Below are 26,928 nucleotides of genomic sequence, written 5' to 3' on the forward strand. Positions count from 1 at the left end.
CCAGTGCTGCCCTGGAGCTGGCCTCCTCGGGGGAAACTCTGGTGTGCTTTCCCCGAGTGTGAAGCACAGGCAGAAAGCCCAGCCTCGGCCCTTCTGAGTTTTCTCATACTAACCCTCCTCGTCTTGAGGGAAGGGGAGCCACACCCCTCGGGCCGCCCTCCCCAGCCAAGGCACCCTCCAGCTTCTAGCGTGCCCGTCTCTCCTCCTCTCGCTCTTGAACGGGTGAAAAAAAAAGATTTCATTTTTTCAGTTTGTAACTTTCCTAACTCAAATGTGAAGTGTCGTCTCCAGCGTCATGAGTGAGTACATTGAACTAGTGGGCAGCTCAGTTCAGTGAAAATCAAGTTCCTGTGGGTTTCGTACGCCTGCTGGTGACTTACAGCCGCTGCCAGCCCCCTCCCCGCAGCGCCAGCCCTGTGCCCCCGGTTCCCTCAAGGCCTGGGCCTCCACCCTCCTCTCGCTCTCTGCCAACCGTCCAGCTCCCCCCGTGACGGCTCAGCCAGCGCCTCAGCCCCTGCGGGCCCGTCAGCCCCCACCGGGAGGAGGAGCTGGGCGGGAGGGGGCTCAGGCCCTGGGTCAGCGGGCAGGGACCCCTGCCTCGGGCAGCCACCCTTGAGGGGCCGTGGACAAGCGTGAGGCGAAGGGGTCGTTCCCGACAGTGCAAAGTTTGGGGAGCACGAGAAAACTGGGCTGTGTCCTAGGTTGACTGTGGGCAGGACTGCCTGGGGCCCCATGGTCGAAAAGGCCACGCCACAGGAGGGAAGGGGGAGAGGGTATTGCCACCCCCACTTCAGACGGGACTGCGGCCTGCCACTGGGCTTCCCTCTAGGACGGGGGAGAACTTCGAGCCTGGAGCTGGCAGGGCCTGGAGCAAACCCCTCCTGCAGGCCACGTCCCCAGCCCAGGCCCGCTTGGGCTGCTCGGGCTCCGAGCCACAGGCAGGGCCACCCCAGAGGCACTGAGGGACTGGCCCTGGTGAGTGTCCCTGTGGTTCCTGTGTTTCTGCCTTCCTGCCCTGGCTCTGTCCTTTTCTCTCTGCCCCGCCTTCCATCTGTGGTCTCTGCATTTGTCTGAGTCTCCGTAGATCTCTGTGCCTGTCTCCATCCATCCCTCCTCCCCTACCTCCATCCACCACCACCCCCTCTCTGTGCCCCTCCGTCCCCTTTCTGCATCTCTCCAGACAGGGGGACTTGGGAACTTGGTCAAATGGGTGTGGTCTGGGGGCAGAGATGTGGTGGTTGTGCTTTGAGGGGCGGAGCCATCCAGGGCGCCTCCTCCAGGACGCCCTCCAGCCTTCCTCCTGCAGCTGCCTTTCCAGTATTGCCTAACCCTCTACCGGTGTGCTTGCCTCAGCCGCCCGCAGGAATGAGGCACTGCTGGGCTCCGCCCTGTCCTTCCGTGGGTGCCGGGGACTCTGACGCCGGGCGGGCCACCAATGCACACAAAACAGCTCGAGCTTGTAGTGAGGAAGGAGGCGCGAGGCCCGGCCCCGGGGTTTGTCCCCGCCTTGCCCACCCAAAGACATAGAAAATGCTGAAGCTCAGCCCCTTGGCGTAGGGACCCCTGAGCCTTTCACTTCTGAAGATCCTTTGCGGGGGACCCCAGCCCCACGAAGGCAAGGACACTTCCCCTTGGATTCCCCCCCCAGGGGCCAGTGCCAGGCATGGGTGCCCCCTCCCCTCACTCTGCGAGGGCAGCTCCACGCCTGGGGACAGGGCAGGTCCACTGCACGGTGTCCCTGCCCTGGAGGGGATCACACTACCTTTGGGGCCGAGGCAGGAGGGACTGGGATTTCTGAGGCCCTGGGTGCCCTGCAATAAGGCGGGCCTCACCTCAGCCTAAGAAGGGTCTTTCTCTGGACCTGAGCATCTGTCCTGGTGGAAGGTGGAAGGGGCTCAATTGTGTCCCCCAAAACTATGTTGAGGGCCTAGCCTATGTTGAGGGCCTAGCCCCAGTGCCTGGGAAGAATGTGCCTTTATCTGGGAGAAGGGTCTGCAGCTGTGCTTAAGGTCAGGCTCTTGATGAGATCACCCTGGGTAGGTGAATGTCTGTAGAAGGTACAGAGACAAGAGACACACATGGGGAGAGGCCATGTGGGAGTGAGGCAGAGGCTGCACTGGTGCGTTTACGGCCCGGGGCCCCAAGGATTGCCAGGAGCCGCCAGAGGCTGGGAGAGGCAGCAAGGATTCCCTCTCAGAGACCCCAGAAGGAACCAGCCCTGCTGACACTTTGACTTGGGGCTTCTGGCTTCCAGACTGTGAGAGAATAAACGTCTGTTGTTTTAAGCCCCCCATTTTGGGGCACTTTGTTATGGCCGCCCCAGGAGATGAATACAGGTGGTGAGCTCCCTGCTGCAGGAGGTGTGCAAACAGAGGGTGGATGGCCACGGGCAGGGGTGTGGTAGGCAGGAGCAGCCCTGGGGCCTCAATGTGTCTGTCCATCCATCGGTCAGAAAGAAGCTGGGAGAACAGCCGTGACACGATGCCCGCTGTGGGAACATTTCCTCCAGACCGAGGCCGGGAGGGCCCCGGCGTCCCACTGCCTTCTCCATGCCCCTCTCAGGGGTCCTCCTGTCCACCGAGTCTGCGCCTCCAGTGTCAGACGGGCCCCTTGGTGGTGGACATTCTGGCTCCTGCCGGCAGGTGAGGAAACCCGGAAGGCAGGTTGACTCCATCCTGCACGCCCAGGCCCTCCTCAGCGGGACATTTTATCCTGATTCGAGAGGCCCTCGCCAGCATGGCATCCAAACCTCAGCGTTCAAAACTTGGCAGGATCTGGCCCTAAACCGTCTCCCTTGTAGGGTAATGAAGGCACCCCAGCACCCTCACCAGCAGCATGGAGTTGGTGCAGGTGGGCTCCGGGGGCCTCCTTAGAAAGCTGCTTAGGGCACCCTGCCCTTTAAAGGTTCCAGGGCATTGCCACCCCCTCCACCTCAGACTTGCACTTTTGTTGACGGAAACCACAGAAGCCCAGCAGAGAATCCTGAAGGGGCTCGCTGGCCCCCAGCCGCCCGGTCCCTTCTGGAACCTCCCCACGTGGCAGGAGGAGGGGACGGGAGAATCAGCCCTGGGGGAGGACTGGGCAGTGGCGCAAAATGAGCACGCTCTCGCCTCAGGTCACCAGGTCCAGACAGCAAAAACGTACAAGGGGTTAGGACTTGGCACTTGGAGAAGGTTCGAGAGTTCCTGTCACACGGGAAAGACCGTTCTGAGCCCCATCGGCAAGTGCTTGGCCTGGGGTAGGGTCCCTGGAGATGGGGGAGAGGAGGGCGACTGGGTCCACCCTGTCCTGGAGGGGAGGGGACAGTTGCAGGGAGGGGAGGAGGAAGCAAGGCCAGGCCCTTCCCGAGGAGGGAGGGCGCCGGATTTTCCCCAGGCGTGGCCCGGGGTATAAAGGGCGCCGCAAGCCGGCTGCAGCCAGGGCAGCCACGGGTACGCCGCGACCGCCAGGTGCGCCGCCGCGGAGCCCGGAACCCAGCCCCCGCTGCGATGGTGAGCCGCTCCTCTCCCCGCCCTCCAGCCTGGACGGTGCCGCCCGGCCTGCCGCCCGACACCCAGGCTGAGGACGTGAAGGCAGGGTCCAGGAAGCCGCCCAAATCTGGGGGCAAAAGGGAGCCAGGAGCCCAGACCCCCCCGGGCCTCCGTTTCCCGACCTGTAGAGGGAGGCTACGTCCCCCCGCCCGCTTTCCACAGGGAGCAGAGCCCGCGGCGGGCAGGGCGGGGCCCCTCCCCGAGACGCCGCTGACCCCCCACCGCCTGGTCCACCAGCCGCTCCGTGTCCTCCTGCTCCTGCTCTGGCCGCCCACCAGCCTGGCTCTCCACAGCCCCCCACTCCGGCCAGGGGCCCGCACCCACACAGCCGGGACCCCGCGCTGCTACTCGGCGGCGGAGCTGCCCCTGGGCCACACCCCTCCCCACCTGCTGGCTCGAGCGGCCAAGTGGGAGCAGGCGTTGCCGGTGGCGCTGGTGTCCAGCTTGGAGGCGGCGGGCCGCAGGGGCCGGCACGCGGGATCGCCGGCCGGGAACCAGTGCCCCGTGCTGCAGCCCGAGGAGGTGCTGGAAGCTGATGTCCACCAGCGCTCCATCTCGCCCTGGAGATACCGGTGAGAGCGGGCCTCTCTGGGCACGGGCCCCTGGGCCCCCCGAGCCTCAGCGCTCTCACCTGCTGACCTCCGGCCGGCCCGCCCCACCACTGGGAGGTCAAGGCTCCCCCGCGAGCTGGTCCTCGCCCAGTGTCTCAGACCTCAGCCCAGACCTCAGACACCAGGGTCCCCCGGGAAAATTTGGGGGGCCCCCATTTGAGTTCTTGCAGGGGTGGGGCTGGGACTGGCAGGGAGAGAGGGGGGCTTCTGGGCTCTGGGAGGGCCGTGGGGCACGCACACAGTCTCACTTCCTGGGCACCAGCTGCGTGCCAAGCCCTCCCAGCGCCCCATACCTCCCACCCTGCGGCCCGGAGCCGCCCTGAGAGCATGGGGCAGCCGCGGGCAGGGAAGGGGGCGCCCGCCCGGGCTCGCTTACACCCCGCCTGTCCCTCAGCGTGGACACGGACGAGAGCCGCTACCCCCAGAAGCTGGCCTTCGCCGAGTGCCTGTGCCGGGGCTGCATCAGCGCCAAGACAGGCCGCGAGACGGCTGCGCTCAACTCGGTGCCGCTGGTCCAGAGCCTCCTGGTGCTGCGCCGTCGGCCATGCTCCCGGGATGCGGCGGGGGTGCCCACGCCCGGGGCCTTCACCTTCCACACCGAGTTCATCCGAGTGCCCGTGGGCTGCACCTGTGTCCTGCCCAGGTCGGCCCGGTGATCACTGGCTCGGCTCCTGGACTGGCCTCCAGGGACGCCCCTCCTATTTATGTGTATTTATCGGGTATTTATGTGCCCCCCTGGGGCCCTGGGCGGGTAACGAGGCTCCAGGCCTCTGCTTTGAGACCTGGCCTGGGAAGGGCCCAGCCCCCGGTGCCTGGGGGATGACCCTGTGCTGGGCAGCCCCCAGCTGGAGAGGCAGTTTATCCTTTGACAGAAACAGCTGGGCTAGAAGGAACATTCTCACTCTTCTGGAACTTGCTAAAACACCTACAGAAAAGGGAAAAGGTGTTCTGATGGCCACCTCCACTTCCTGGCCTCCTGGGCTCCCCTCACCCCAGCCCCCCGGGAGGAACAAGCACCCCTGTGTTTCTAAAACAGCTATTTATTTTACACGTGAATACGCGTTGTCTCACGGCTAAACAGTATCTCAGAGCACAACACTGGCTGGCACAGAGGGCAGTGGGTGAAGCCACTCTCTCACCCTCTACGCTGCCTGGTCGTTAACACCCAGCTGGTCCCCCAGGGGCAGCCACTGGCCCAGATCGTGGTGTGTCCTTCTAGGAAGGTCTATGCATGGACCCAGGTGCACCCAGGGCGGGGTTATGTTTTAACAGAGTGGAGCCCAGGTGTGCCCCGCTGGCCATGCAGTAGCTCCCGGGTCTGGCGATGGGACTCATTCCCAAAGCCCAGCCCTCTCCCCACAGACGTGGGTGTGGCCCCTGGGGACTACCTCCCTACCCCATGGACAGGTGTCCTGGGGTGACTTCCCGGGGGTCCGCTCAGGGGGACATGTCTCTGTAGCCTGGCTGAGTCATGCTCCCCCAACCCCAGCAGAGGCCCAGGCAGCTCTGGAAACCCCCTTGGGCTTCTGTCCACCACGGGTGACCTGCCAGACGAGGGGCAGCCAAGCTAACGGGCACCTCCCAGCTCAGGCACCCAGCCAGCCACCTGAGAACCGCCTGACCTATCACGGCAGAAGGTCCTGGCTCAGAGCACGTTTCGGGACAATGAGTTTAGGGGCCCAGGAGTGCGTGGCCTCAGCAGTTCTCGATCAGCTACGATGCCCGCTTTGGAGCCTCAGTCCCCACACCTGTGACGCACGTCAGCTCTAAGGGCTGTGGGGCTGCAGGGCAGTTGTCTGCACCCCCCTGCCACTTTCACCTGCTGATTGACACCTACTGTGTGTAAGGCCCAGGAAGAGGGGAGGGGTCTCAGAAGGCTACCCGGAGGAGGTAACCTTTATCTTGAGCTTGGAAGGAGTCTTCAATCAGCACTTACTGAGTTTCTGCCCTGTGCCCAGGACCGGGATCAGAGCTGTGAACAAAATGGATAGCTCCCCACCTGCCCCGTGGGTGACCGACCACCACGGCCCCATCAGCGAAGCCCTGGGCCGGTTGGTGGTGAAGGGATAAGGGAAGGGAGAGGGGCTGCAGTGGTGGCCACCTGGGCACCACCTGAGTGGCCATCCGGGGCCCAGTGCTCCAGGCAGAGGGGATGGCCTGTGCAGAGGCTGAGAAGGTGGCCTGCCTGTGCCCGGGGGGCAGTGTGGCTGGAGCCCAGTGGACGGGGTGACAAGGGCCACAGCAGGTGCGGGCGGGGGCCGGAGACAGTGTCCGTCCTGGGCTATGGGAGCCTGTGGGCTCCGAGCCGGGCACCGGGCGGGACAGGGCAGTGCTGGGAGTGGTCTGGGAGTGGGGGCGGAGGAACGGTGGGCCGACTGGATTTATGCTGAAGACGAAGAGTGTTGGCTGACAGGCAGTGTGCCCTCCAGGCCAGAGGTCCCTAGAGACCCCCAGCTCTGAAAGTGTGAGAGCAGGAGGCGAGCGATTTAAGGGCTTTTCCAGACTTCGGGGGAGTGGGTGCCGGGGAAGGAAGGGGCTTCCCAGGCTGGGGTGTGAGCTGAAGCCAGGCAAAGCTTCGGGGCCACAGGGGCTCCTGGGCCCGCCATGGCTACTGTGGTGTGTGTGCGGTGTGTGCGCGGGGGCATGTATGGTGTGTGGGTGTGTACGTGTTAACCGAACCCACTTTGGGTTCACTCACCCGCTGATGACTCCCCCACCCTCCCTCCCTCCCTCCCTCCCTCTGTCTTTAAAAGCCTTTCCCTGAAAGCCACCAGGGAGTTGGGGGGCTTTTGAGCATGAGCTGCCCGGACTCCTTGCTTGGTGCCTGTGGTAAACCCTGCACCTGCCTTCACCACAACGCGTGTCAGCAGACTGGCTTTGCTGTGCAGGGGTGAGCAGACCCGAGTTTGGTTTGGTAACAACTTTGGCGACCTGGCTGGAGCGGAAGTCCCAAGTGGGCACCTTGCCCACGGCACACTGGCCCCAGGGTGGTCCAAGGGGTGCTGCAGCAGGTGAGTCCTAGCAGGTCAGGGAGCTGGGGGGACACACACACCCTCCCCCCAGACCTGAGACGTTCTTTTCCAGCGTAGAAACACAAACAGTTGGAATTCCAGATACGTGTTTCGTGGAACAGGCGATGCACTGAGATCCCAGTGCCAGTGAGGAAGATGACAGCCCTGTTGCCGGCGAACCTGAAGGAGTCTGCAGAAAAGGGGGTGCCCTGGGCTGGGGGCTGCCCACCCCCACCCGTCTGCAGGAGAAGCCCTCGAAGCTTTGGCGGGACGGGAGTGGCTCGAGGCCCTGGTCACACGACCTCATCAGTCACCGGCATGGGGTTTTCCTGGGGGCCACCCCCAGGGACCCCTGCCACCTCCTCCTCACTCGGCTTCTTGCGGGCCTCGGCTGGTGGCCGGGGCGGGGGGTTGCTGGGTGGCTGCTTGATGGTGCCCCCCACCTGCGGCCGCTCCTTGGGCTTGGTCTCGATGGGGGTCCAGTGCTCCCCGTGGATAGCCGCCTGCAGGACATGGAAGGGCTGGGCTGGGGTCCTCCCAGGCCGCCCCGCCCCGCCATACGGCCTCCCCGCCCCTGCACTCCCCCACCCCCGCCAGAAGCCAGGACACGACCGAATTCAGTGAGACCTGAGGGGACTGGAGCTCAGAGAGGTTATTTGATGGGCCTGAGGCCACACAGTCAGAACCCAGCTATTTCACCACAACACAAGGGGCCCCACAAGAGCGAGGGGTGCTGAACCCCGGGGCTCCTGAAAGATCCCCTGGAGGCAGCTTCCAGGTGCACAGCCCAAGGCCAGCCTTCTTCCCAGGGACTAAGGGCCAGGAGCAGGCCAGAAGCCCAGGCCTGAGTGGCCATGATGCTGAACTGAGGCCGGCAGCTCTGGGGGAGGCGGGTGGGGAGAGGCCCAGGAGGGTGGCCACGGAGGCCAGGGGCCCAGGTGTGTTGAGGAGGAAGAGTGCACGGCCCAGGGAATTTGCTGAAATGCAGACTCCAGGGCCAGAGGCCAAGTGGACCTGAGAACGTGTATCTTTCATTTTGTCTCCCCTAATACATTAGTTGATACAAAAACACGTGACAGCATAGACTTTATGAAGCATAAGAATAAAGTGAATTTCTAGAATCACGCCTGCTAAGTTAAAAACTAGAACACTGGGGCTTCCCTGGTGGCGCAGTGGTTAAGAATCCGCCTGCCAATGCAGGGGACATGGGTTCGGGCCCTGGTCTGGCAAGATCCCACATGCCGCGGAGCAACTAAGCACGTGCACCACAACTACTGAGCCTGCGCTCTAGAGCCCGCGTGCCACAACTACTGAGCCCTCGTGCCACAACTACTGAGGCCCACGAGCCACGACTACTAAAGCCCGTGAACCACAACTACTGAAGCCCGCACGCCTAGAGCCTGTGAGCCACAACGAAGAGTAGCCCCCGCTCTCTGCAACTACAGAAAGCCCGTGTGCAGCAACGAAGACCCGACGCAGCCAAAAAATAAATTAATTAAGAGGAAAAAAAAACCCAAAGTAGAACACTCTATCCCAGAAGGTAAAACTAGAAAGTTGAAGGAAAAGAATGGAGGAAAATATGGCATACGGGCAGGAAAAGCCATTTTTAAAAAGCACAAACTATAAAGCAAATAAATGTATTAGACAGACAGACTTCTGCTCAGTGAAGAATTCACGGACAAAGTTAGATCCTTAATAGAGAAGGAGGAAGTATCCACAGTGGCTAAAACTTACAAAGGATTCACAATTAAAATACACATTTTATAAAATACACTGCAAACTAACAAGAAAAAGACAAAACCCCCGTAGGAGAATGGGCAAAAGGTCTGACCAGGCAGCGCAGAAGCACTGAGACAGCTGAAGCGAATGAGGCGGCGGCCAGCTCGTCATCAGCGGAGCAATCAAGTCGAAATCATCAGGCCCTGTCGGCCTGACTGAAGCTGGTGGCCGTGGTGGGGCTGGAACCGCGGCTCGGCGGGTCAGGGGCACCACGCGCAGAACAGCGAGCGTCCGGCAGCCTGCGCCTGGTGGGGCCCCTGCCCCATCCCTACCGCCCCCTGTCCTGCCCAGCCTCACTGACAAGGGGCCCTTTGCGTAACCTGGACTCCAGGCAAACCCAGCCCCAAGGGTTTTGCACATGGCATCTGCCCTGCTCACGAGCTCCTGACGGCATCCCGAACTGGATGAGAAACCTTTGAGCAGCGGATCCCAGTCCAGGCCGGGCCTGCCGGCCGTGTGACCTGGGCCAGCCACGTCCCCTCTCTGAGCTTCCGCCGCTTGTCTGTGAAGTGGGGGCCCCACCTCACACCGCGCAGGGCTGCAGCGCAGGTTACAGAGGACGTAGGGGAACGGCCAGCACGCTAGATGGGCCAGAATGGAGGCTACATTGGAACTGTCCCCACGACGTGAGCAAGGACACGGGCTCGGCCTGCAGGGCCAGCCACGGGGCCAAGGCTGTCAAGGACCGGCGGGGCTGACCACGGAGGACGCTACTCACCAGCAGGTAGATGCTGCTTGCGATGGCCAAGCAGGCTGTGCCCAGGATGGTGGCGAGCAGGAAGCCAGCAGGTACCGACAGCCTGGGGAGGGGGTGGAGGACGGAAGACAGTCAGAAGGGGGGTCTGCAGCCCCAGGCCTTGGTCAGAGACCACAGGATCTCAGGACAAAGCCCCCAGGACCTTGAGCGGAGGGGATGCCCACTGCTGCCCAGGCTGGGCTTCTAACTTCGGCCCCGGAGCTGTTCTCTGCCTGGTTTGCACAGGGCAAACCGGGCAGACATAGGGGCAGGGCGCTGGGCCCCCCGCCGCCACCCAGGGAGGAGGCCCAAGCAGCTGCAGGGGCGCTGCGCATGGCGGTCTCCCCGGCGGCGACCACCAGACTCATTGTGGGACGGCTGAGCAGAACCGCCCAGCTGAGCCCAGTCAACCCCAGAACACTGATTATTCCTGACTTAGCTACCAGGTTGGGGTGAATCATTACCCTGTAAGTAATGACAGATACAGGTTTAGGGAACCTCTGGCAGAGCCCGGGAGGGGCCTAACTTGACCCCAGCAGTCCTCTGCCGGCCGTGCTGGTGATCCCAAGTGGGCAGAGACTCACCCAAGGTGAAGGAAGGCCCGGATGTAGTAATTGCTGGTGAGGGGCCCGAACACCTTCACTGCTCTGGTCAGGTACTTCTGTCCGCTAGGCAGAGGGAGGGAGGGGAGACAGACTGCGTCCAGCTCAGCACACCCCACCGCCCACCCCGGCCCAGAGCGCCCGGCTCTTCCTCCCAGGGTCCCAGGGTCCCAGGGTCCCAGGGTCCCAGGGGCTCAGCGGCTGGGCAGACACCCAGTGGGCCGGCGCTGGGGACAGGACCAGGCTCCCGCGTGGTTACGGCTCCTGGGGAGGCCGCCAGGGCAGGGCGGGGAGACTCACCACCTCTCCATGGTGGAGCCCTTGCTCCTCTTACCCCGCGGGTACTCTAGCAGGCAGATCAACACACCTGCCGCTCTGAAGCTGCGGTTAAGGAAGAGCCCAGCTCAGCCTGAGGGGCCGCAGTGAGCCCCCTTTGCTGATGAGAAAAGAGAGAGGTGCGGCCGCTGCCTGAGGTCATGCAGCTGGGAAACAGCTGGACGGGATTCCCATAGCTCTGGCCACTTTGCTGCCTCCTTTGCTGTCCTGTGCCCTCCCTCCCCCCGTGCCTGCCTTGGCCTCCAGACAGCCTGTAACAGCTGGGCTGGCGGGGGAAAGGGGGGACCCAGTCCCCTCGTGGATAGGCCCCGCCAGCTAGGGAGGGTGGCTGATAGACGGGGGTGTGGAGGGGATCCCGAGCATTCCCGAGGCCTCAGTGCCACCCTCAGGGGGCACTGACACCTCCCACCCCGCCAGGGCCCAGCCCAGTGGTCTGTCACCTCCCTGCTATGAGCGCCTCCTGCCTTCCAGGGGCAGCGGCATCTCTATCCCCCCGCCCCGACCTGGGGTGTGCAGCGGGAGGATACATGGAGTATGCGCCCAGGTACCACTGGGCAAACTGGCCGGCCGTGGCCACAATGCCCCCGGTGATGAGGACTGTGGACAGAGGAGAAGCAGGTTAGCAGGTGCCCCACCCCACGCCTGCAGGGGCTCTGGCCGCCCCCCTGTGCTCCCCCTCCCCCCAAGGGGCCACCAGTACACCACAGAGCTGCCCTCTGTCCGCCACCGTGTTAGCCCAGGAAGGGGACCCAGGTGGGTGCAGCCCCTGGCCGGTGATGGGGAATGGCCGTAGGCATGGGGGTCGGGACGCCTTCCCCTGGGAAGCAGCATTCGAGCCAGGGAGGGGCCTGAGGAGCTGCTGAGGGATGTGTGGGAGAGGAAAGGCCTGGGCTCCAGCCTGGACACACTCCCCAGGCCCCTGACCCTCAACACGCTGAGTGTTTGCTCGATGCATTTAAAGACTGCACTGTTGGTTGCTGACTCTGTACCGGCTGCGTGGACGTTCTCTCCCGGCTGGGGGTGTCCTGGACGCCCCCATTCGTGTGTTTTGTCTCATGCAGTTCTGAGTGGACTTGGTCTCTCCAGCCCTTTACCTGCAGCCCTGTGTGCGCCTGCCGCGAGCAAGCGTATCTCTGTCTTTCCTCCCCAGTAATCTTTTTCTTTTCTATTGCGGTAAAATCAGTGAACAGCTCAGTGCCGTGAAGCACATTCACATTGTTTTGACACCGTCACCACCAACTGTCCCCAGGATTTCCAGTCATTTATTGAGGTATAACGATTACATAAAGTGCACAGACTTTTTACATGTGTGACCCCCTACGTGATCTCCACCCGAATCAAGATTCCCGCCACCCCAGAAAGTTCCCCGAGGGCCCTTTTTTGCCGAACTGAAGGTTTGTCCAGGCCCTTCCTGCGGTGGTTTGCATGGAGCTCCAGCTCACTCTGTCTTGTTGGGTAGTTTCCTACTGTGTGAATCCGCCACGATGTGTTTATCCATTCTCCTGTCTTTGGGACGTGTCAGTTGCTTCTGGTCTTGGGCTATAATGAATAAGCCGATAGAGCTAGATTCTTTATGGTTTAAGCAATCTGATAGTGAATTTAACACCTTTTATCGACTGTGCTTGCAGGTAACTTACTTTGCTCTCTTGTGTTTTCTCTTGAGGTAGCTTTTCTGTTGCTTCTTCTGCCTTCTGCTGACCTGATCAAACTTTAATTTTAAAATTCCTCTTCCTGAACCGCATGTGGACTTTAGAAGGTTTAACTTCAGTCTCACCCCAAACTACCCACGGTTATTAATGATTTACAGCCAGTGTCTTCACGCTGGCGCTGCCGTCCTTCTCTCTGGATCCAGCAACGCTCTCGCTGTAGCACATCCTTCAGTAGTTCTTTCCGGTGACCTGAACTTCCTGGTCAGTGGGCCCTGTGGCAGCCCCCCCCCACCCCATGCGCAGTACAGGCCTGAGTTTCCAGCGGTTTTGTCTTGTTCGAGACTTTCTTCGTCCAGGCTCCAGTGGCAGATGGCACAGTTCCTTGTGGGGGATGATCTTTTGGTCTGTTTCTTCCCGGCTCTGGCCTCAGAATCTCACCGGGTAAAAGCCCTGACTCCTGGCGCCCCTCCCTTCGGCCCCTGAACCCGCATCATCTTCCGCAGGTGTCAGGCTCAGCTACGTTCATGTTCACGCTTGCTGTGCTGTCGGCGCCTCCCTGAGCTGCAGGAGGGAAGGGACATCTCCCCTGCCTTCAGGCAGCACCATGGCCACTCGACCCGGGGGTGTAACTTCCTTGGCCTGGGCCTCTATCACCAGCAAGAGCCTCAGCTCCCATGGGGCTGTGGTCTCACGATGGGGATGGAAACTTCAGCTAGTGGTGAGCAAGGTCAACGTGGGCAGAGGTGCTGGCTACGTCAGGCTGTGCGCTCTGGAAAGACTTCTCCGAAGCCGCTTCCGCAAAGGCCAGGGTGGGTGGGCCCCAGAGGACTAGAGGGCCAGGGGTGGAGCGGTCGGAATTGGAGGGGACATGGTCTGATTAGATGGGACTTTCTACAATAAAAAGGGCGCACGGGCTGCTGGGCCACTCGTCGGGCCTGGCCTGGTCAGCCCGGAGGGCTGGAGTTAGTACTGAATCGGGAGGAAAAGTCGGCAAAAGGAGGAATTTGGAGCCAAAAGGGGGAACTTCTGACAAACCGACCCTTCTGATGGTGGAGGAAGCTGAGCCATAGTCATTGCAGGGGAGGTCGGGGGGGGGGAGACCACAGCTCTGGGCAGAAGTGAGGAGAGCCAGGTACTGACCCACTGAGTTCTCAGCCACTGAGACGCCAGAAGGGGGCCTGTCTGCCTGGGCACAAATCTTGGGGCTGGTGCCCCAAAGCTGCCCACCTCCCAAAACGCAACCTTACAATGCTCCCCTCCGCACCCAGCTCTGCCGGCTCCTCCAGTCCCCAGGATGGGCGTGGGGGCCTCGGGGTGGGTCCCAGGTAAGTGGGGGTGGGCTGAGACCCTCCTCATCACCGTATCCCCCAGTCCTCCCACCCGCCCACTCAGACTAGGTGTGGGGCCTTCCTGGGAGGGGCAGAGCCGTGAGCGGCTTCTTCTTGCTTCAGGCCTCGCCACCTCCTGAGAGGTTCCTGCGTCTGTACAGCACGGGCTTCCGCCCCATGAGCGCAGGGCGGCGGGGTGACGGCGCCGTCCCTCCCCAGAAGCAGCCGCAGGGAGCTGGGTGGGAGGAGGTCACATGGCTGTTTCCAGCCGCCTTGTGCAATGGCCTTCTGAGCAGACTCAGGCCTGGGCCCCAGAGACAGAGCGGTCACCCCCCATGGGCCAAGTCCAAGGCCAGGAGGCAGGAGGAGCCCACCTCCACACCCCAGGACCCCCGGGGCAGGAGGGGCCAGTCCAGACAGGGGTGGGTCAGGCCAGGTTTTCTCAACCCTGCTGGGCAGTGACTCTCCGGAAACCACCGGGGGCTAACGCTTCTTCCCCCGACTGTAACTTCCTCTTGTGACGGGGTGGGGTGGGGGTGGGGGTGGAAGAGTGAAGGGACAGAGGATGGGGTGTGGGTGTGCACGGGTCTGCAGGGGCAGGAGGGCCCCGGATCCCCCTCCCCAGCTCCAAGGCTCCGCTAGGAGGCTGCTGCCTGCTCCCAACACAGGCCCCCAGACTCCTTGCCGCTGGAGTCTCCAGTCTCGAGGCCCCCACCCCCAGGCCTCAGTTCCCACTTCCTGGCCTGCAGCCCAGGGTCTCTGGCTCCTCAGGACCCTCTCCCGCCCCCTCTCCAGCCTGAGCCCTCCCCCTTTCCTCGGCCATAGCCTGAGGCCTCCAGGCCCCCACTTCCCCAGCCCGGGCTCCAGCCTGGACTGCCGCGGCACCCCTCACCCCAGGCGCAGCTGCCCTCTGCAGCCCCGCCCCCAGTGCGGCAGCCCCCCACTCACTCAGGCCGGACGCCAGCGCCTGCTCGTTGGCCCACATGGCCCACTCGATCTGCCCCATGGTGGCGACCCGGCTCGGACACGGCTAAGGCACTTCGGATCCCGCGTCCCCAGAGCTCCGCCTGCCTCCCGCCCCGAGTCCCCCGAGTCCCCCGAGTTCCGGCCCCGCCCGGCCCCGCCCCGCCGCTGGCCCCGCCCCAGCCCCGGTTCCCCAGGTGGCAGGCAGGCCTGGGGGCAGGTGGGGTCCCGGTGCTCCCGGGAGCCGCGTCCCCCACCCCCGCCACGAGAGCCTGGAACCTGGAGCTCAGGAAGGGGCCCTACCCAGCCGGCCCAGGCCTTCCCCCGTGCAGACCCAGCCAGCTCGGCCGCGGTGGACTCGAGTGGGGGCGGGGCTTCAAGCCAGGACCCCTGAGCCTCGTGTCAGCGCAGGCCCAGCCTCCGCCTCATCTGGCCCTGGGCTAGCGCGGGTGTGGACAGGTGTGGCCTCTGCAGGCAACCCTTTGCTCAGAGGCTAATTTGGGAGGGGTGGTGCTGAGAGTGGGAGGCTTCTGGGAAAATCCGGAGTGCAGGGGTGCTGGGCAGTCCTCTCACCTCCCTCCTCTGACCCCCCTTCAGGGTCAAGGTCAGAGCGCTCAGATGCCCTCCCCCTCCTCCCCCCAGCTGGTTAGGACAATGGGGAGGGGTGCGAAAGGGGAGGTCGCTCAGCTCAGAGGAATGGAGAAGCTCACTTGGAGCGAGGGCTCTGGTCGCAGACCCACAGCTTCGGCTGAATAGGGGCTCCTGCCCGCAAAGCCGCTTCCCACCTCCCTTCCTGGACGGAGCTTAGAGCCAGGCCCAAACCGCGTCCCCAGCCCGTCAGCCTGAGTGACCACGTCCACCACGGTGGTGGCCATGGCCATGGGGCAGGGTCAGCTGAGCACCCCATATGTGGCTGGGCAACAGAGGGCGAGCTGGGGGCAGAAGTCGAGTCCCCAGCCCCATCTCCCGCCGTGCCCTCCCAGCCCCCTCGGTGAGCTCTGCCTGGACCAGGAGAAAGCACGCTCGTCGAACTGCCTTTACTGCGGCCTTGGTGCTGCTCCCCGGTCCCCACAGACACAACACGGGTCTTTCTGTGAAGACACCCTGTACCCACTCGGGGGCCTGGGCTCAGGGTCAGGCGGAGCACTTCACGGGGGTGTCCTGAGGTCGCACCCTGTGCGGTGGCCCGTGCTCCAGCTCCGAGGGGGGACCCCTGACACGCCGTCATCTCCAGTGGTCAAGCTGCTGTTGGGGGCAGTGGGAGTGGCCCCCGAGTTCAGGGCCAGAGCCCTTTATTGGCGATGCACCGGCAGCTCCCCACTGGCCGGCTCGGTCCCCCAGTGCTTGGATCCGGAACCAGGCTCCCATCTCAGCAAGGTGCTGGGCGCAGGTCGGGGAAAGGTGAGGCACCTGGCGGCCCCGCTCCTGACCGCCTGGGCACCTGCAGGCGTCGTCCCACTGTCCAACTCGGCCACAGCCCGGAGCCAGGCGGCCACGCACAAATCCCAACAAGCACGCCGGGCAGCCGCCACACCCGGTTCCCAGTCCCAGCAAAGCGGCCTCTTCTCCCGGCGGCGGCCAGGGCTCCGTCGAGGAGGCGGTCAGGCGGCTGCCTTCGGCAGACCATCGGGACCCAGGAGGTGAGCGCCAGGATCATCCAGGACTTGAGGCCCGGGTCCCACCTAGGGGGGTGAGGAATCAACGTCAGGGCAGGTGACAGGGAGCGACTTCCTTCCAGGAAGTGCCGGTCAGATAACACCCTGTTGGTGACGCCGGGCCCAGGGCCCAATCCTCCAGCACAGCCTCGGCCCCTCCGGGCAGACCTGGGGTGGACGGTAGAGGCCAAGGCCTGGGTGCACAGGTCACAGGTCTGGGAATTGGATGGATGTGGCGGAAAGCCCGGCCCTGCCACCCGAGTAGGGACCCTGATCTGTTCTGGGGGTCCCCACATTCCAGACCCACCCTCCCCTCCCCTCAGCCTGGGCCTGAGCCCGCAGGGCACGTGCGGTGCGCGGCCAGGACTCACCTGAGTGGCAATGATGTATTTGATGACCCCGGGGGTGGGGTCCGTACCCAGCGCAGCCTTAAGCTCATCCGAGAGCGGGACAGGCTCCACGGGCAGCCCCTTCAGAAACCTAGGAGACAAGGCAGGACTGGACGGGGAGGGCAGGGATGGGGCACGTGCAGAACAGGCAGATCCGAGACGGAACACGAAGTGGCGGCCGGGGGCAGGGGGGTCGTGACTGCCGACGGAGTCGGGGCCTCTGGGGCTGACGGACGAGGGTGCCCAGCACGTTCTTAACGCCCCGGGCTGTACACCGCAGAGCGGTTAAATGGTGGCTTGACGTCACGAGCACTGACCAGGCACACAGACGCCGCGCGGGAAGGCCGAGGGCCTGGCGCCATCGCTGAGGGGAGGGTTTCGGGAAAGCTCCACGAGGCTTTGCTGCCGCCTCTCACCCTGGCCCACGGCTGCTGCTGCGCCCGTTGGGGGACACAGCTTAAGAAGCAAAGGCCTCAGCTGACGCTCGGGTTGGTGTTAAACCTGCAAACCACCCCCAGGGTGACCAGGGCAATGAGTCCTCGGTCGTGGGGCCGGTCCCACGTGGTGTGGAAGGTAGCACCCGGCTCTTCCCACCAGAAGTGGCACCGCCCCCCCGGGTGACAGATCAAAGGGCCCCACCCACACTTCCCGTGCCCCTCGCGGGCAGGCGTCCCCTCACTGAGAACTGGGTCCCTTAAACAGCGGCGAGGAAGAAATCCAGACGCCCCGCCGTCACAGGAGATGCGGGCGGCACGTGCGCGCCCCCGGGGCTGGACCGAGGGGAGTAGCGCCCGCGATCACACAGAGGCACACGTGGGACACACCGCCTGCCGTGGCCTCCCAGGAGGGGACCCACAACTCACTTGTCTCCGTTCAACTCGGGGGGGAAGCTGTGCCTCACGGCAGCCACAAACTCGGCCACAGTGTCGTCCAGGGTGAAGATCACAGCGTTGGCGCCTGCGTCAAACGTGTACGCCACCTGGAACCACGAGGTCAGACCGGCTCAGACCAGCTCCCGGTGCCTGCTGGCCACCCGCTCGAGACGAGGGTGGGGGGCCGTGCAACCAAAACGAGAGCGAGAGGGAGATGCGGCCCCCGGAGGAGGGCTCACGGCCCGGGGCGCCCCGCCCGCCCCTGCCTTGGTCTGCCCGTGGTGCGCGTTGAAGCAGTGCGCCAGCTGAATGATGCGCCGGGACGTGTCGTTGAGGTAGGAGATGGGCGGGAAGGTGTCCATGCAGGTGGCGTGGAACTGGTTGCTGTCCTTCATGGTCAACTGGCCGAAGGCCTGGAAGTCGCGCTCCCTGACACAGCGGGTCATCTCGGCCATGCGTGCCGGCACCAGCGCCTCGGCCCGGAACTGCAAGGCAGGCGGCCTCTCCGTGAGCCGAGCAGAGCCACGGGGCCCGGCTTCCAAGCGCCCCGGGAGCCACCCGCCCAGCCGGCCGTGGCCTCACCCTGAGCAGGGCGCTGGTCTCCACGCTGGTCTGCATGCCCGCCGTGCTGCCCGTCGGCTTCTTCTCGGTGCTCACCTGTGGCGAGGGAGGGAGGTGTGCGCCACGCCCACGGCCCCGGGAGCTGCGGAGGCCCTCCCGCCCCCAGCTTGGCCCTCCAGCTCACCACGAGGATGAGGACACGGAGTTCCGGCCAGTGTGACTCGGGGGCCACCTGACGGGCGATGCTGTCCTTCCCGTCGGCCCGCTCCCCCATCTGCCACTCCACGAAGCCGCCGTACAGGCTGCGGCAGGCGCTGCCCGAGCCCCTGCGGGCCACTTCCGACAGGTCACTCTCCACGCCATAGACCCGGGCCAGGGCGTAGGCTGCAGGCAGTGATGGGGGCGGGGAGGCTCAGACAGGCTGGAGGGGCACCGGCCTGTGCTCAGTGCCACGGGAGGGGGGCATCTGGGGGAAGGAGGCTCGGCCCCCAGCTCCACGGCTGGCATCCAACACCCACGTGCTCACGCACTCAGCCTCCGCAGGGGGCTCTGGCGGGAGGGGAAGCCCCCTGGGGACTGGGAGGCCTGTGTGCCGAGGGGCCAGAGAAAGCTTCTCTGAAAAGCTCTGAGGGGTGCTGACTGAGGCAGGGCCCAAGCACGGAGGGCAAAAAGTGTGCATGCACGCCTGGGGCTGCTGGCAGCGCTGGGCACAGGGCCAGAACTGGTCAAGGGTCTGATGCCAGGATGCGGACCTGGGGGTCCACGAGGCAGGCCGTCTGCCCCCAGTGCAGCCTGGCTCACTGGTCTTAGGCTACATGGAGGACGTGACTCAGCTGCCCACCTCTGTGGTAAGTGCCTTTGCCCCCAGCTTGGGGGTGGGGGTCCCTGCTGGAGAGTGAGCCAACAGAGAGGAGGGCAGAGCAGAGATTCAGAGGGAGAGATGGGTTCCCAGTAGGCCGTCTGAGAGCCTGGAGCTGGCCACAGCCCTTGGGATTCTGCTACGTAATCATCCCCACTTAGTTTAAGCCAGTCTGAGGGGCGTTCTGTCACGCACACGGTCCTATACACGGAGCTCAGCATTCAGACATATTGCACAGCCGAGGCCACGGCCCTATGCCTGGGGCACAGCACTAGGACCCATCCCGGGCACCCACCTAGGCAGGCGTAGCCTGCCGCTGAGGAGGCCAGGCCCGCGGCCGTGGGGAAGTTGTTCACCGAGGCCACGTGCACCTTGTAGCTGAGGCTGAGGGGCAGCGGGTCCTCGTGGCCGTCGCTCCTCCGCTTGCGGGCCAGGCGACGGACTGCAGGGACAGAAGACAGCGCCATGGGTAAGCATGGTGGGACCGGCCTCTGTCTGAGCTCCACATGCAGACCTCCTTCTCGGGAGATCCCAGGCCCCAGGCCCAGACCCAGCTGTGCTGACGGGCGTCCGCGGCCCCTGGGGCGTGGGGGAGGTACGGGGGGTGGGGTGGGGGGTGGCGGCGGCAGCGCCTTCTGTGCACTCGGACCCGCCCAGCACGAGGAAGGGGCACAGGGGAAGGAGCGGGCCTGGCCTGACCCCAGCATCCCCGGGGCCCCCACTCACTCTCCCTCAGGCAGGCCTGGAGGCGCGGTTGCCCCACGTCCTCTTCCCGGCCATTTAGCCAAATCCGGTCCTCTGTGAAGTCCCTGCTGATGGCGGCCGTTGTGGTGGTTTTTAACTGGGAAAGAAAGTGCAGGGCCTCCTGGGTGGCGGGCATCGGCCAAGCACCCCTCTCTGCAGGGGCCTTTCCGGCCCTGGTCCCTCCTGGGCGCCCACTCAGGGCAGTGGCTTTGCTGGAGGTGAAGGCCAAGGCGGGCCGGGCTCAGGCAGTGGGAACACCCCACGGGCGTCTACTACCCAAGGCACGGCCCATACTCCCATCTCCTGGCAGAGAATGCAGGGCAGGGACCTCCTAGGAGGGGGCCAGGCATGTGCATGCCTGTGCGCTGAGCACTCCTCACAGCGGGTGATGGGTCGAGCAGCGTTTGTTGGCTGGGGATTTACCGCCACCATCTGTAAACAAAGGTTTTGTAGATATTTTTTCGGTGTGTATCGCCAGCCCAGGCTCACCTGATCCTGGTGCAACGTGACGCTCAGAGAGGAGTTGATGGGCAGGATCAGCTCCTCGTCTCGCTTTCCCCCTGGAACACATGGCCACGGCAAAGCCAGTCAGTGTCCCAGCCCAGCAGACTGGCGCACTGTTGCTCCCGCCCACCAACGCCCCACCCCTCCCCACCCCCACTGCCACCCCACAGCTCTCCAGCTGCCTGGACCCAGCTCTCTCACTGTACAATCTAAGTCCTCTTCCTGCTGTGCCCCCACCTTCAGGAAGCCCTCCTGGATTGCTCCCCCACTTCACTTAGCTCCCGAGAGCAGTGCTGGACCCCTTGCTTCACTGCTTCTTTCACTCATTCAACAAATAGCCGTGCTGAGTGCTCTGATTATAAGGCCCTTGCCTTTTCCTCCCAAACAGGAGCCCCAGTTACTGAAAACTCTTCAAATCTCCCTGTTCGTACACCCTAGAGACAGCATTCCCCCCACTTCCGCTGAGCACTTCCACTCCTGTCATATCACAGCAAACACACGAAACCTTCCAGAAAGTCCAAAATTTCAAATCCATTGTTAGGCACAGGTGCTGCACTAGTGAGCAAGGAGAGCGAATCCCAAGAGCATTCCTGAGACCAGAACCAGACAGACACGGAGAGCAGGTCGAGGTGGCAGAGTGGGCGTGACCATGGGAGCCAAGCCCCCGCGGGGACGCGCGTTCTGTATGGACTGTGTCTCCCGCTGTCTAGCCCCGCGGGGACGGACGTCCCGTAAGGACAGTGCCCCCAGGTGTCCCGGCTGCAGGTGGTGCCCAGCTCCGCGATCGCACTGCCCTGCCAGATGGAGGGCGCGGCGGGTCCTCATACCTGCACGCGGACACACAATCTCATCCAGACGAGGGCCCAGTCCACCTGCCGCGGGCGGAGGACCCGGTCCACCGCCCAAACCGGCCCCTCCGAGCCTCAGTTTCCCCGTACGCAAGGCCCCCACATCCCGGGCCCCGAGGCCCGCCACTCACAGTACTTGATGACCGCGATGTTGACCGGCGCGGTGCAGGTCACCACCTCTAGCCGCTTCTCCGAGGCCATGGCCGAAAAACAGCGCGATCCCAGCTCCCGGCAGCAGGCCTTTCCGACCCGCGCCGCAGCCAGCCCCACGATTGGTCCGCGTCGCCCCACCTGCTCGCGTGCCGCCCAATCAGCGGCGGGCCCTGTCCACGCTCCACTTCTCAGCCAATGAGCGGGATCGGACGATGGACTGCCGAAGCTGAGCCCGCCCCCGCTGGCCAGCGGACGCGCTCCGGCTCTGCGCAGGCGCGGGGATCTGTCCTAACGGGGTGTCCGCGCAGGCGCCGGCTCTGCGCAGGCGCGGGGTGTGCGCAGGCGCGTGGCGGCGGCCCTACCGGGAGCGCGCGGGTCCCTGAGGTGGAAGACTCGAGGTGAAAGCTGAACTCAGCTCGGCAGGACGCGGGCCCCGCCGCCCGGGGTTCCCATAGACTCCCCACCCCCTGGGCGACCAGTTCCTGGGTGGCGGGCTGCTAAGGGAGGAGCTCCTTCGGATATAGGTGCTTTCAAACCCCGCTCCCATTTTAAGCAAGGATTCTTTTTTCCTGGTTGAAATGGGTTGCCACATTTATATTGACTCTTTTATTGCTGTAAAATGTACCATTTTGACCACTTTTAAGCGTGCAGTTCTGTGGCATTAAGTATCTTTATATCGCCGGGCAACCATCCCCACCCTCCACCTCCGGAACGTTCTCATTTTCTTAAACTGGAACTGTATTCCTTACACAGTAACTCCCAATTGCCCCCTTCCCTTTGTAAAAATTTATTTTTAGTTTTAAAATGATTCAGGTGTCAGTGAAGATAGGAGTATGTGATATAAATTCTCCCACTCTGGAGGCTGCCCCCCCCCAGTTCCGTTCCTGAAAGTATCAGCAAATAGCTTTCTTCCCCTTCAGTGTTTCTTGGAGATCATCCCCGACGATCTAGACTTGCCGTAACTTGTCCACCGTGTCCCCTGTTGGTTGACAGTCGGGTTGTTACCAATGTTTGGACACAAGCTGCTTTTTTGTGCAAGTGTGAGGTCTTCTGTGGGAGGAATCCCTGGAATTGGCATTGCTGGGCCCAGCAGGATGTGCGTAAAGTAACGTTGATAGCTCTTGGCAAGCTCCCTCCGGAAGCTCCATTGATCATTGAAGCCCAGCCACAAAAGTAAGGGAGCCCGAACCTTCCCCGGCACGGCGGCTCCCCCTCTGCCTGACGCGTGAAAAATGGTATCTCACTGCCGTTTACAGCTGTGTTTCTGATGGTGGTTATTTTAAGGTTTTCTTGGAATCGCTTTTCGGTTTCATGCAAAGCCACTGAAACCTTTTTGAAGAGTTGCTGGTGGATTCCTCTGGACAGCGGTCGCGGTGTGTTCTCTGAGCCACAGAAGAAGGGTCACCCGTGAACCTCAGTGATTTATGCTGTGCCGTGGTAGTGATGTGAGGGACGGCACAGACGTTCATGACACATCTGTTTTGCGCCAGGTATTGTGCTAGGTGCTCCACCCTACATCACCTGGGTAACTTCAGTTTTATGGTTTATAATTTAAGTATTTACCGTAGAGTGAATACCACCCCAGATTCGTATGTTGAAACCTAACCCCCCAGTGTGATGGCGTTAGGAGGGGGGCCTCTGGGGGTGATGAGGTCATGGGGATGGAGCCCTCATAAAAGGGACCCCTCACCCCTTCTTCCAGGTGAGGAAACAGCAGGAAGACACCACCCGGGAACCTGGAAGGGGCTCTCACCAGACACTGAATCTGCCAGCACCTTGACCTTGGACTTCCAGCCTCCAGAACTGTGAGAGCTCAGTGGTAGTTGTTTAAGCTGCCAGCCTGTGGTGGTGTTTGGGATAGCATCTTGAACAGACGGAGACAGTACTACATGGACATGATTTAGAGAGTGAATTACCAGATCCCCTTCTATACCCCCCGCCCAGGTTCCAGCTCACCAAAGGCGGCCACTTTTAAATCTCTTATATTTCTCCGTGTTTCTAAATAATCTGCTTCTTTTCCCTCTTTCTTTCTCTCTTTCCTTTATTTCCGTTTTCGATGGTGTCTGTTGATTACCACTAAGTAGGAATGAGGAATTCTCTTCCAGCCCCACCACAGTCCTTCCTCTCCCATACAGTTAAATGTTCTCAGTGTTATGATGGTGTAAACCATGTTCACGGTTGAACGTATAGGCATAAATGCCTGACTGTGTGCATGTGGGCAAAGGGCCCCTTATGTAGTGGGGAACCTTGAACAAACAAGCCCCCTGAAGGAGGGCTGGACGTAGACCCCCAGGCTGACACCGTGAGCCCCAGGTCTCCTGAATGGTCAGTCTACATGCATGTATGAGATAAACTCATCATAGGGCCTCTATTTTTTTTTTATTTCTTTTTTTTTTTTTTTTTTGTCAGAGAGGTGTGGGTTAATGCCTGTTGGGTCATGGTGAGGGTGAGAAACCAGACGGAGAAACTTTAAGACACACGTCCACACGTTCTGATTTGCTCCGTTCAAACGTGTTTCACGGGCATGGTGGTAGGTGCAGGGAAAACGGAGTCAGCTTGAATTGTCAAGGTCGAGGGGCAACAGCGAAGCCTGGAGCATCTCCCATAGTCCTCAGATTTCCTGTCTTGTTTCAAAGCATTTTTTTTTAATGTGGTGAAATATACGTAACGTAAAATTTACCATCTTAACCGTTTTCAAGTGTGCAGTTCAGTGGCAATAAGGGCACTCACGTTGCTGTGTGGCCATCACCACCATCATCTCCAGAGCTCTCTGACCTTCCCAAACTGAGACTCTGTCCCCACTGAATGCTGACTGCCCACCCCTCCTCCAGCCCCTGGCAGCCACCCGTCTACTCTCTGTGTCTGAATGTGTCCACTCCAGGGGCCTCATGTAAGTGGAATCCTATAGGATTTGTCCCTGTGTGTCTGGCTTATGTCACTGAGCATAATGTCCTCAGGGTCCATCCACGCGGTAGCAGGTGCCAGGATTTCCTTCCTTTTTAAGGCTGAGTGATACTGTTCCGTTGTGTGGACGGACCATTGCTTATCCATTTATCCATCAGTGGATTTCTGTGGTGCTTCTGCCTCTTGGCTGTTGTGAGGAATGCTGCTGTGAACGTGGGTGTCAAACATCCCTTCAAGTTCCTGCTTTCAGTTCTTTTGGGTAGAATTGCCCAGTGGTAGGATTGCTGGCTCATGTGGTAGTTCTGTGTTTAATGTTTTGAGGAACCTCCAGACTGTTCTCCCCGCGCCTGCACCATTTTGCATCCCCGCCAGCAGTCACGAGCTTCCCGTTTCTCTGTGTCCCCGCTGACCCTTGTTCTTTTCTTTTGTTCTTTTTCTGTGGTAGCCATCCCAAGGGCTGTGAAGTGTGAACTGGTGTCTCATTGCGGTTTCACGTGCATTCCCAGGTTTCCTTTTATTTGTGGTGATTTCTCAGTGTTGACGAGAGAGCATGTGGGATGGCGTTTCCCAAATGTTGGCATGCGTACCCGTCACCCAGGGAGTGTGCTGCAATGCAGGTTCTGAGTCAGGAGGTCTGGGAGTCTGCCTGTGTAGCCAGCGCCCCAGGTGTTGACGGCAGAAGCTGCTGGGTGAGGACCACACCGTGAGTAATAAAGACAGATAACACAGCGCACAGAGGCCCTGCAGTCAGGCCAACCCAGCGTGGGGGTAACTTTCGAAGCCGCAGAGAGCGTGTTTCCTACAGCAGGGCAGTGCTCCCTGAAGGGACTTAGTGGATGGGAGGTGACTTGAAAAGATGATATGTGTGTGTACGTAGATCTTTCCTTATTGCCCTTTCGTTTCAATTTAGTCCACTCTGGAGATCCTCAGCAGCGAGGTTACTCTGGAACCGGGGGCGTGTGAAACACCAGGGAGTGAGGCAGTGGGAGATGGAAAGGGAGGGAGTCTCCTGTCCCGGGGGAGATTACCTTGGTGGGCGAGGATTCGCTACTTACAGAGAAGGTGACATTGCAGAGGTGATGAGGTGCAGGGAGACTCCACCGCGAGGTGGTACACGTGGGCGATGCAGACGGTGTGGTCCAGGGCAAGCGGACGGAAGAGGAGTCCGGGGGGGCGGGCGGAGCTGGGGGGTCGGAGCGGCGCTGGTGGCGGGGACGTTCTGGCAGTGGAGGCGGTGGGAGCCACTGAGCAGGAGAACATAGGAGGAAGCTCCTCTCTCCTCCAGGCCAAGGCAGCAGCCCGGCGGCAGCCAGACCCTCGTGTGTGCCGGCGGCAGCACCCATTCAGAGCGAGAAGGGCCAGTGCCGCGGATTTCACTGCCCGCCTCGTTTCTCATTGTCCTCTCCGTCACCTTCTGGAGTCCCATGGGGCTTCTCATCTTGAAGGGCTTGAACTCGACGACCTCTAAAGGCCCAGGACTCTGACCCTGCGCCCGCACAGCGAGCCCGTCTCCGTGGGTCCCGGCACTGGCTCGAGGCTTTTCTGCAGAAGGCTGGGTGGCAAACACCATTGGCTTCCTGCCTCTTCCAGCTCGGCCGCCACGACCTGCCTTTGCTGTGGCAGATCCAGAGCAGCGCTAGAAAACGAGCAAGCGACACGGACACGGAGGTGTGCATCTCAGAGAATTTTCAGGCCACAACGTCTTCTTTTGATTTTGTTGGTATTTTTCTACAGTGGTAAAATACACATAACACACAACGTCCCTTTTAACCGGGTTTGAGTGTTCAGTTCTAAGAGCGTTCACACTGCGGTGCAGCCGTCACCACCGTCCGCCTCCAGAACGTTCTCACCCTCTTAAACTGAGACTCTGTCCCCAATAAACGCCGACTCCCCGGCCCTCACAGCCACCATCTACTTTCTGTCACTCTGACTTTGACTCCTTTAGGTCCCCATGTCAGTGGAATCATGTAGGACCTGCCTTTTTGTGTCTAGTTTATTTCACTGTGCATCGTGTCCTCAGGGTTCACCTGTGTGGCGAGCGTCACGGTTTCCTTCCTTTTTATTGCTGAGCGACGTTCCGTTGTGCAGATGGACCACACTTTATTCATCCATCCGTGGACGCTGGGCTCTTCCACCTCTTGACCATTGTGAATAATGCTGCTATGTCTTTTTTTTTTATGTCTTTTTTTTTAATATTTATTGATTGATTTGGCTGCGCTGGGTCTTAGTTGCGGCACGTGGGCTCCTTAGTTGCGGCATGCGGACTCTTAGTTGCGGCACGCATGCGGGATCTAGTTCCCTGACCAGGGATCGAACCCAGGCCCCCTGCATTGGGAGCACGGAGTCTTAGCCACTGGACCACCAGGGAAGTCCCTGCTACGTCTTTTGCTTTTCTTTGATATGAGCACCCCCAGCTCTTGGGCTGTCCAAAACAGGTCAGGAGGGCTCGGTTTGGCCCCTGGCCATGGCTCACTGACCCTGCTCTCAAGCAGAACGGTCCCAAGTCACATTCTGTGCTCCGCTTTGCATTGCCTTGTAAGTATCCAGGAACTGCCCACGCTCACCAGCCATCCCCATCTAGAGAAAACATCTCGGTGGAGTGGCCCAGGGCTGAGGGCTCTCGGCTGGACCATGTCCCGGTCATCACTGCAGGGGACGCCCGCCCTACCCTTTTCTTCTTGATAACTTTTTTTCCCCCACAGCCATTGTTTCTGGGTAAAAGTTTTCCTGTTTATTAAGGAACGTTTGATGCACATAAAAGAATACAGGTCACGTGGTCATTTAAAGCGTCAAAAAATGAAGCCCTAGCCTCTACCACTTACTTGGAGAACTCCCACCAGTTTCCCCAAGTACCTGGTGCATCTCCCATCCTGGTCCACTCGCAGATGCAAGGA

The 26,928-nt window shown here is 61.6% G+C and overlaps 3 protein-coding genes and 1 long non-coding RNA gene across 8 annotated transcripts; 2 read left to right on the forward strand and 2 right to left on the reverse strand.

Annotated features, from left to right (window-relative positions):
* Positions 1–3,440: 3,440 nt before the first annotated feature.
* IL17C (interleukin 17C) lies at positions 3,441–8,265 on the forward strand. Of its 2 annotated transcripts, XM_060129999.1 has the most exons (3): positions 3,441–3,491; positions 3,768–4,102; positions 4,536–8,265. In XM_060129999.1, the coding sequence occupies exons 1-3, from the start codon at positions 3,489–3,491 to the stop codon at positions 4,795–4,797; spliced, it is 600 nt and encodes a 199-aa protein (XP_059985982.1). In that variant the 5' UTR covers positions 3,441–3,488; the 3' UTR covers positions 4,798–8,265. The 2 variants fall into 2 exon arrangements, with proteins under 2 accessions (XP_059985982.1, XP_059985981.1); XM_060129998.1 differs by having other exon boundaries at positions 3,441–4,102.
* Positions 7,243–14,685, reverse strand: LOC132509253 (cytochrome b-245 light chain). Its single transcript, XM_060130006.1, has 6 exons — positions 14,531–14,685; positions 11,133–11,202; positions 10,570–10,644; positions 10,252–10,335; positions 9,650–9,731; positions 7,243–7,655 (listed from the first exon to the last, which is right to left on the reverse strand). The coding sequence occupies exons 1-6, from the start codon at positions 14,586–14,588 to the stop codon at positions 7,446–7,448; spliced, it is 579 nt and encodes a 192-aa protein (XP_059985989.1). The 5' UTR covers positions 14,589–14,685; the 3' UTR covers positions 7,243–7,445.
* An 882-nt stretch (positions 14,686–15,567) lies between these two features.
* Positions 15,568–21,233, reverse strand: MVD (mevalonate diphosphate decarboxylase). 3 transcript variants are annotated; one of them, XM_060129991.1, is made up of 10 exons: positions 21,109–21,233; positions 20,115–20,185; positions 19,608–19,722; positions 19,177–19,323; positions 18,207–18,406; positions 18,044–18,118; positions 17,728–17,946; positions 17,453–17,568; positions 16,572–16,680; positions 15,568–16,227 (listed from the first exon to the last, which is right to left on the reverse strand). In XM_060129991.1, exons 1-10 carry the CDS (start codon positions 21,176–21,178, stop codon positions 16,147–16,149), a joined length of 1,203 nt encoding a protein of 400 aa, XP_059985974.1. In that variant the 5' UTR covers positions 21,179–21,233; the 3' UTR covers positions 15,568–16,146. The 3 variants fall into 3 exon arrangements, with proteins under 3 accessions (XP_059985974.1, XP_059985973.1, XP_059985975.1); XM_060129990.1 differs by having other exon boundaries at positions 16,572–16,698; XM_060129992.1 differs by lacking the exon at positions 20,115–20,185 and having other exon boundaries at positions 16,572–16,698; positions 19,608–20,057; positions 21,109–21,217.
* A 218-nt stretch (positions 21,234–21,451) lies between these two features.
* LOC132509256 (uncharacterized) lies at positions 21,452–25,194 on the forward strand. 2 transcript variants are annotated; one of them, XR_009536944.1, is made up of 4 exons: positions 21,452–22,303; positions 22,415–22,620; positions 22,833–22,935; positions 23,837–25,194. It is a non-coding gene; the product is annotated as an uncharacterized LOC132509256 (long non-coding RNA). The 2 variants fall into 2 exon arrangements; XR_009536943.1 differs by lacking the exon at positions 23,837–25,194 and having other exon boundaries at positions 21,455–22,303; positions 22,833–23,153.
* The last annotated feature ends 1,734 nt before the right edge of the window (positions 25,195–26,928 follow it).

The sequence above is a fragment of the Lagenorhynchus albirostris genome, chromosome 19 (genome assembly GCF_949774975.1).
Source record: "Lagenorhynchus albirostris chromosome 19, mLagAlb1.1, whole genome shotgun sequence".
NCBI classification, from domain to species: Eukaryota; Metazoa; Chordata; class Mammalia; order Artiodactyla; family Delphinidae; genus Lagenorhynchus; species Lagenorhynchus albirostris.

Excerpts from the sequence above, each read along its gene's own strand:
- IL17C (XM_060129998.1), top strand. The coding sequence starts at position 3,489 with ATGGTGAGCCGCTCCTCTCCCCGCCCTCCAGCCTGGACGGTGCCGCCC. Across the intron at positions 4,103-4,535 it reads ATCTCGCCCTGGAGATACCG|CGTGGACACGGACGAGAGCC; the intron begins GTGAGAGCGGGC and ends CCTGTCCCTCAG.
- LOC132509253 (XM_060130006.1), bottom strand. The coding sequence starts at position 14,588 with ATGGGGCAGATCGAGTGGGCCATGTGGGCCAACGAGCAGGCGCTGGCG. Across the intron at positions 11,203-14,530 it reads GGCGCTGGCGTCCGGCCTGA|TCCTCATCACCGGGGGCATT; the intron begins GTGAGTGGGGGG and ends CTCTGTCCACAG. Across the intron at positions 10,336-10,569 it reads GGCTCCACCATGGAGAGGTG|CGGACAGAAGTACCTGACCA; the intron begins GTGAGTCTCCCC and ends CCCTCTGCCTAG.
- MVD (XM_060129990.1), bottom strand. The coding sequence starts at position 21,178 with ATGGCCTCGGAGAAGCGGCTAGAGGTGGTGACCTGCACCGCGCCGGTC. Across the intron at positions 20,186-21,108 it reads CATCGCGGTCATCAAGTACT|GGGGAAAGCGAGACGAGGAG; the intron begins GTGAGTGGCGGG and ends CATGTGTTCCAG. Across the intron at positions 17,569-17,727 it reads CGCACCACGGGCAGACCAAG|GTGGCGTACACGTTTGACGC; the intron begins GCAGGGGCGGGC and ends TCGTGGTTCCAG.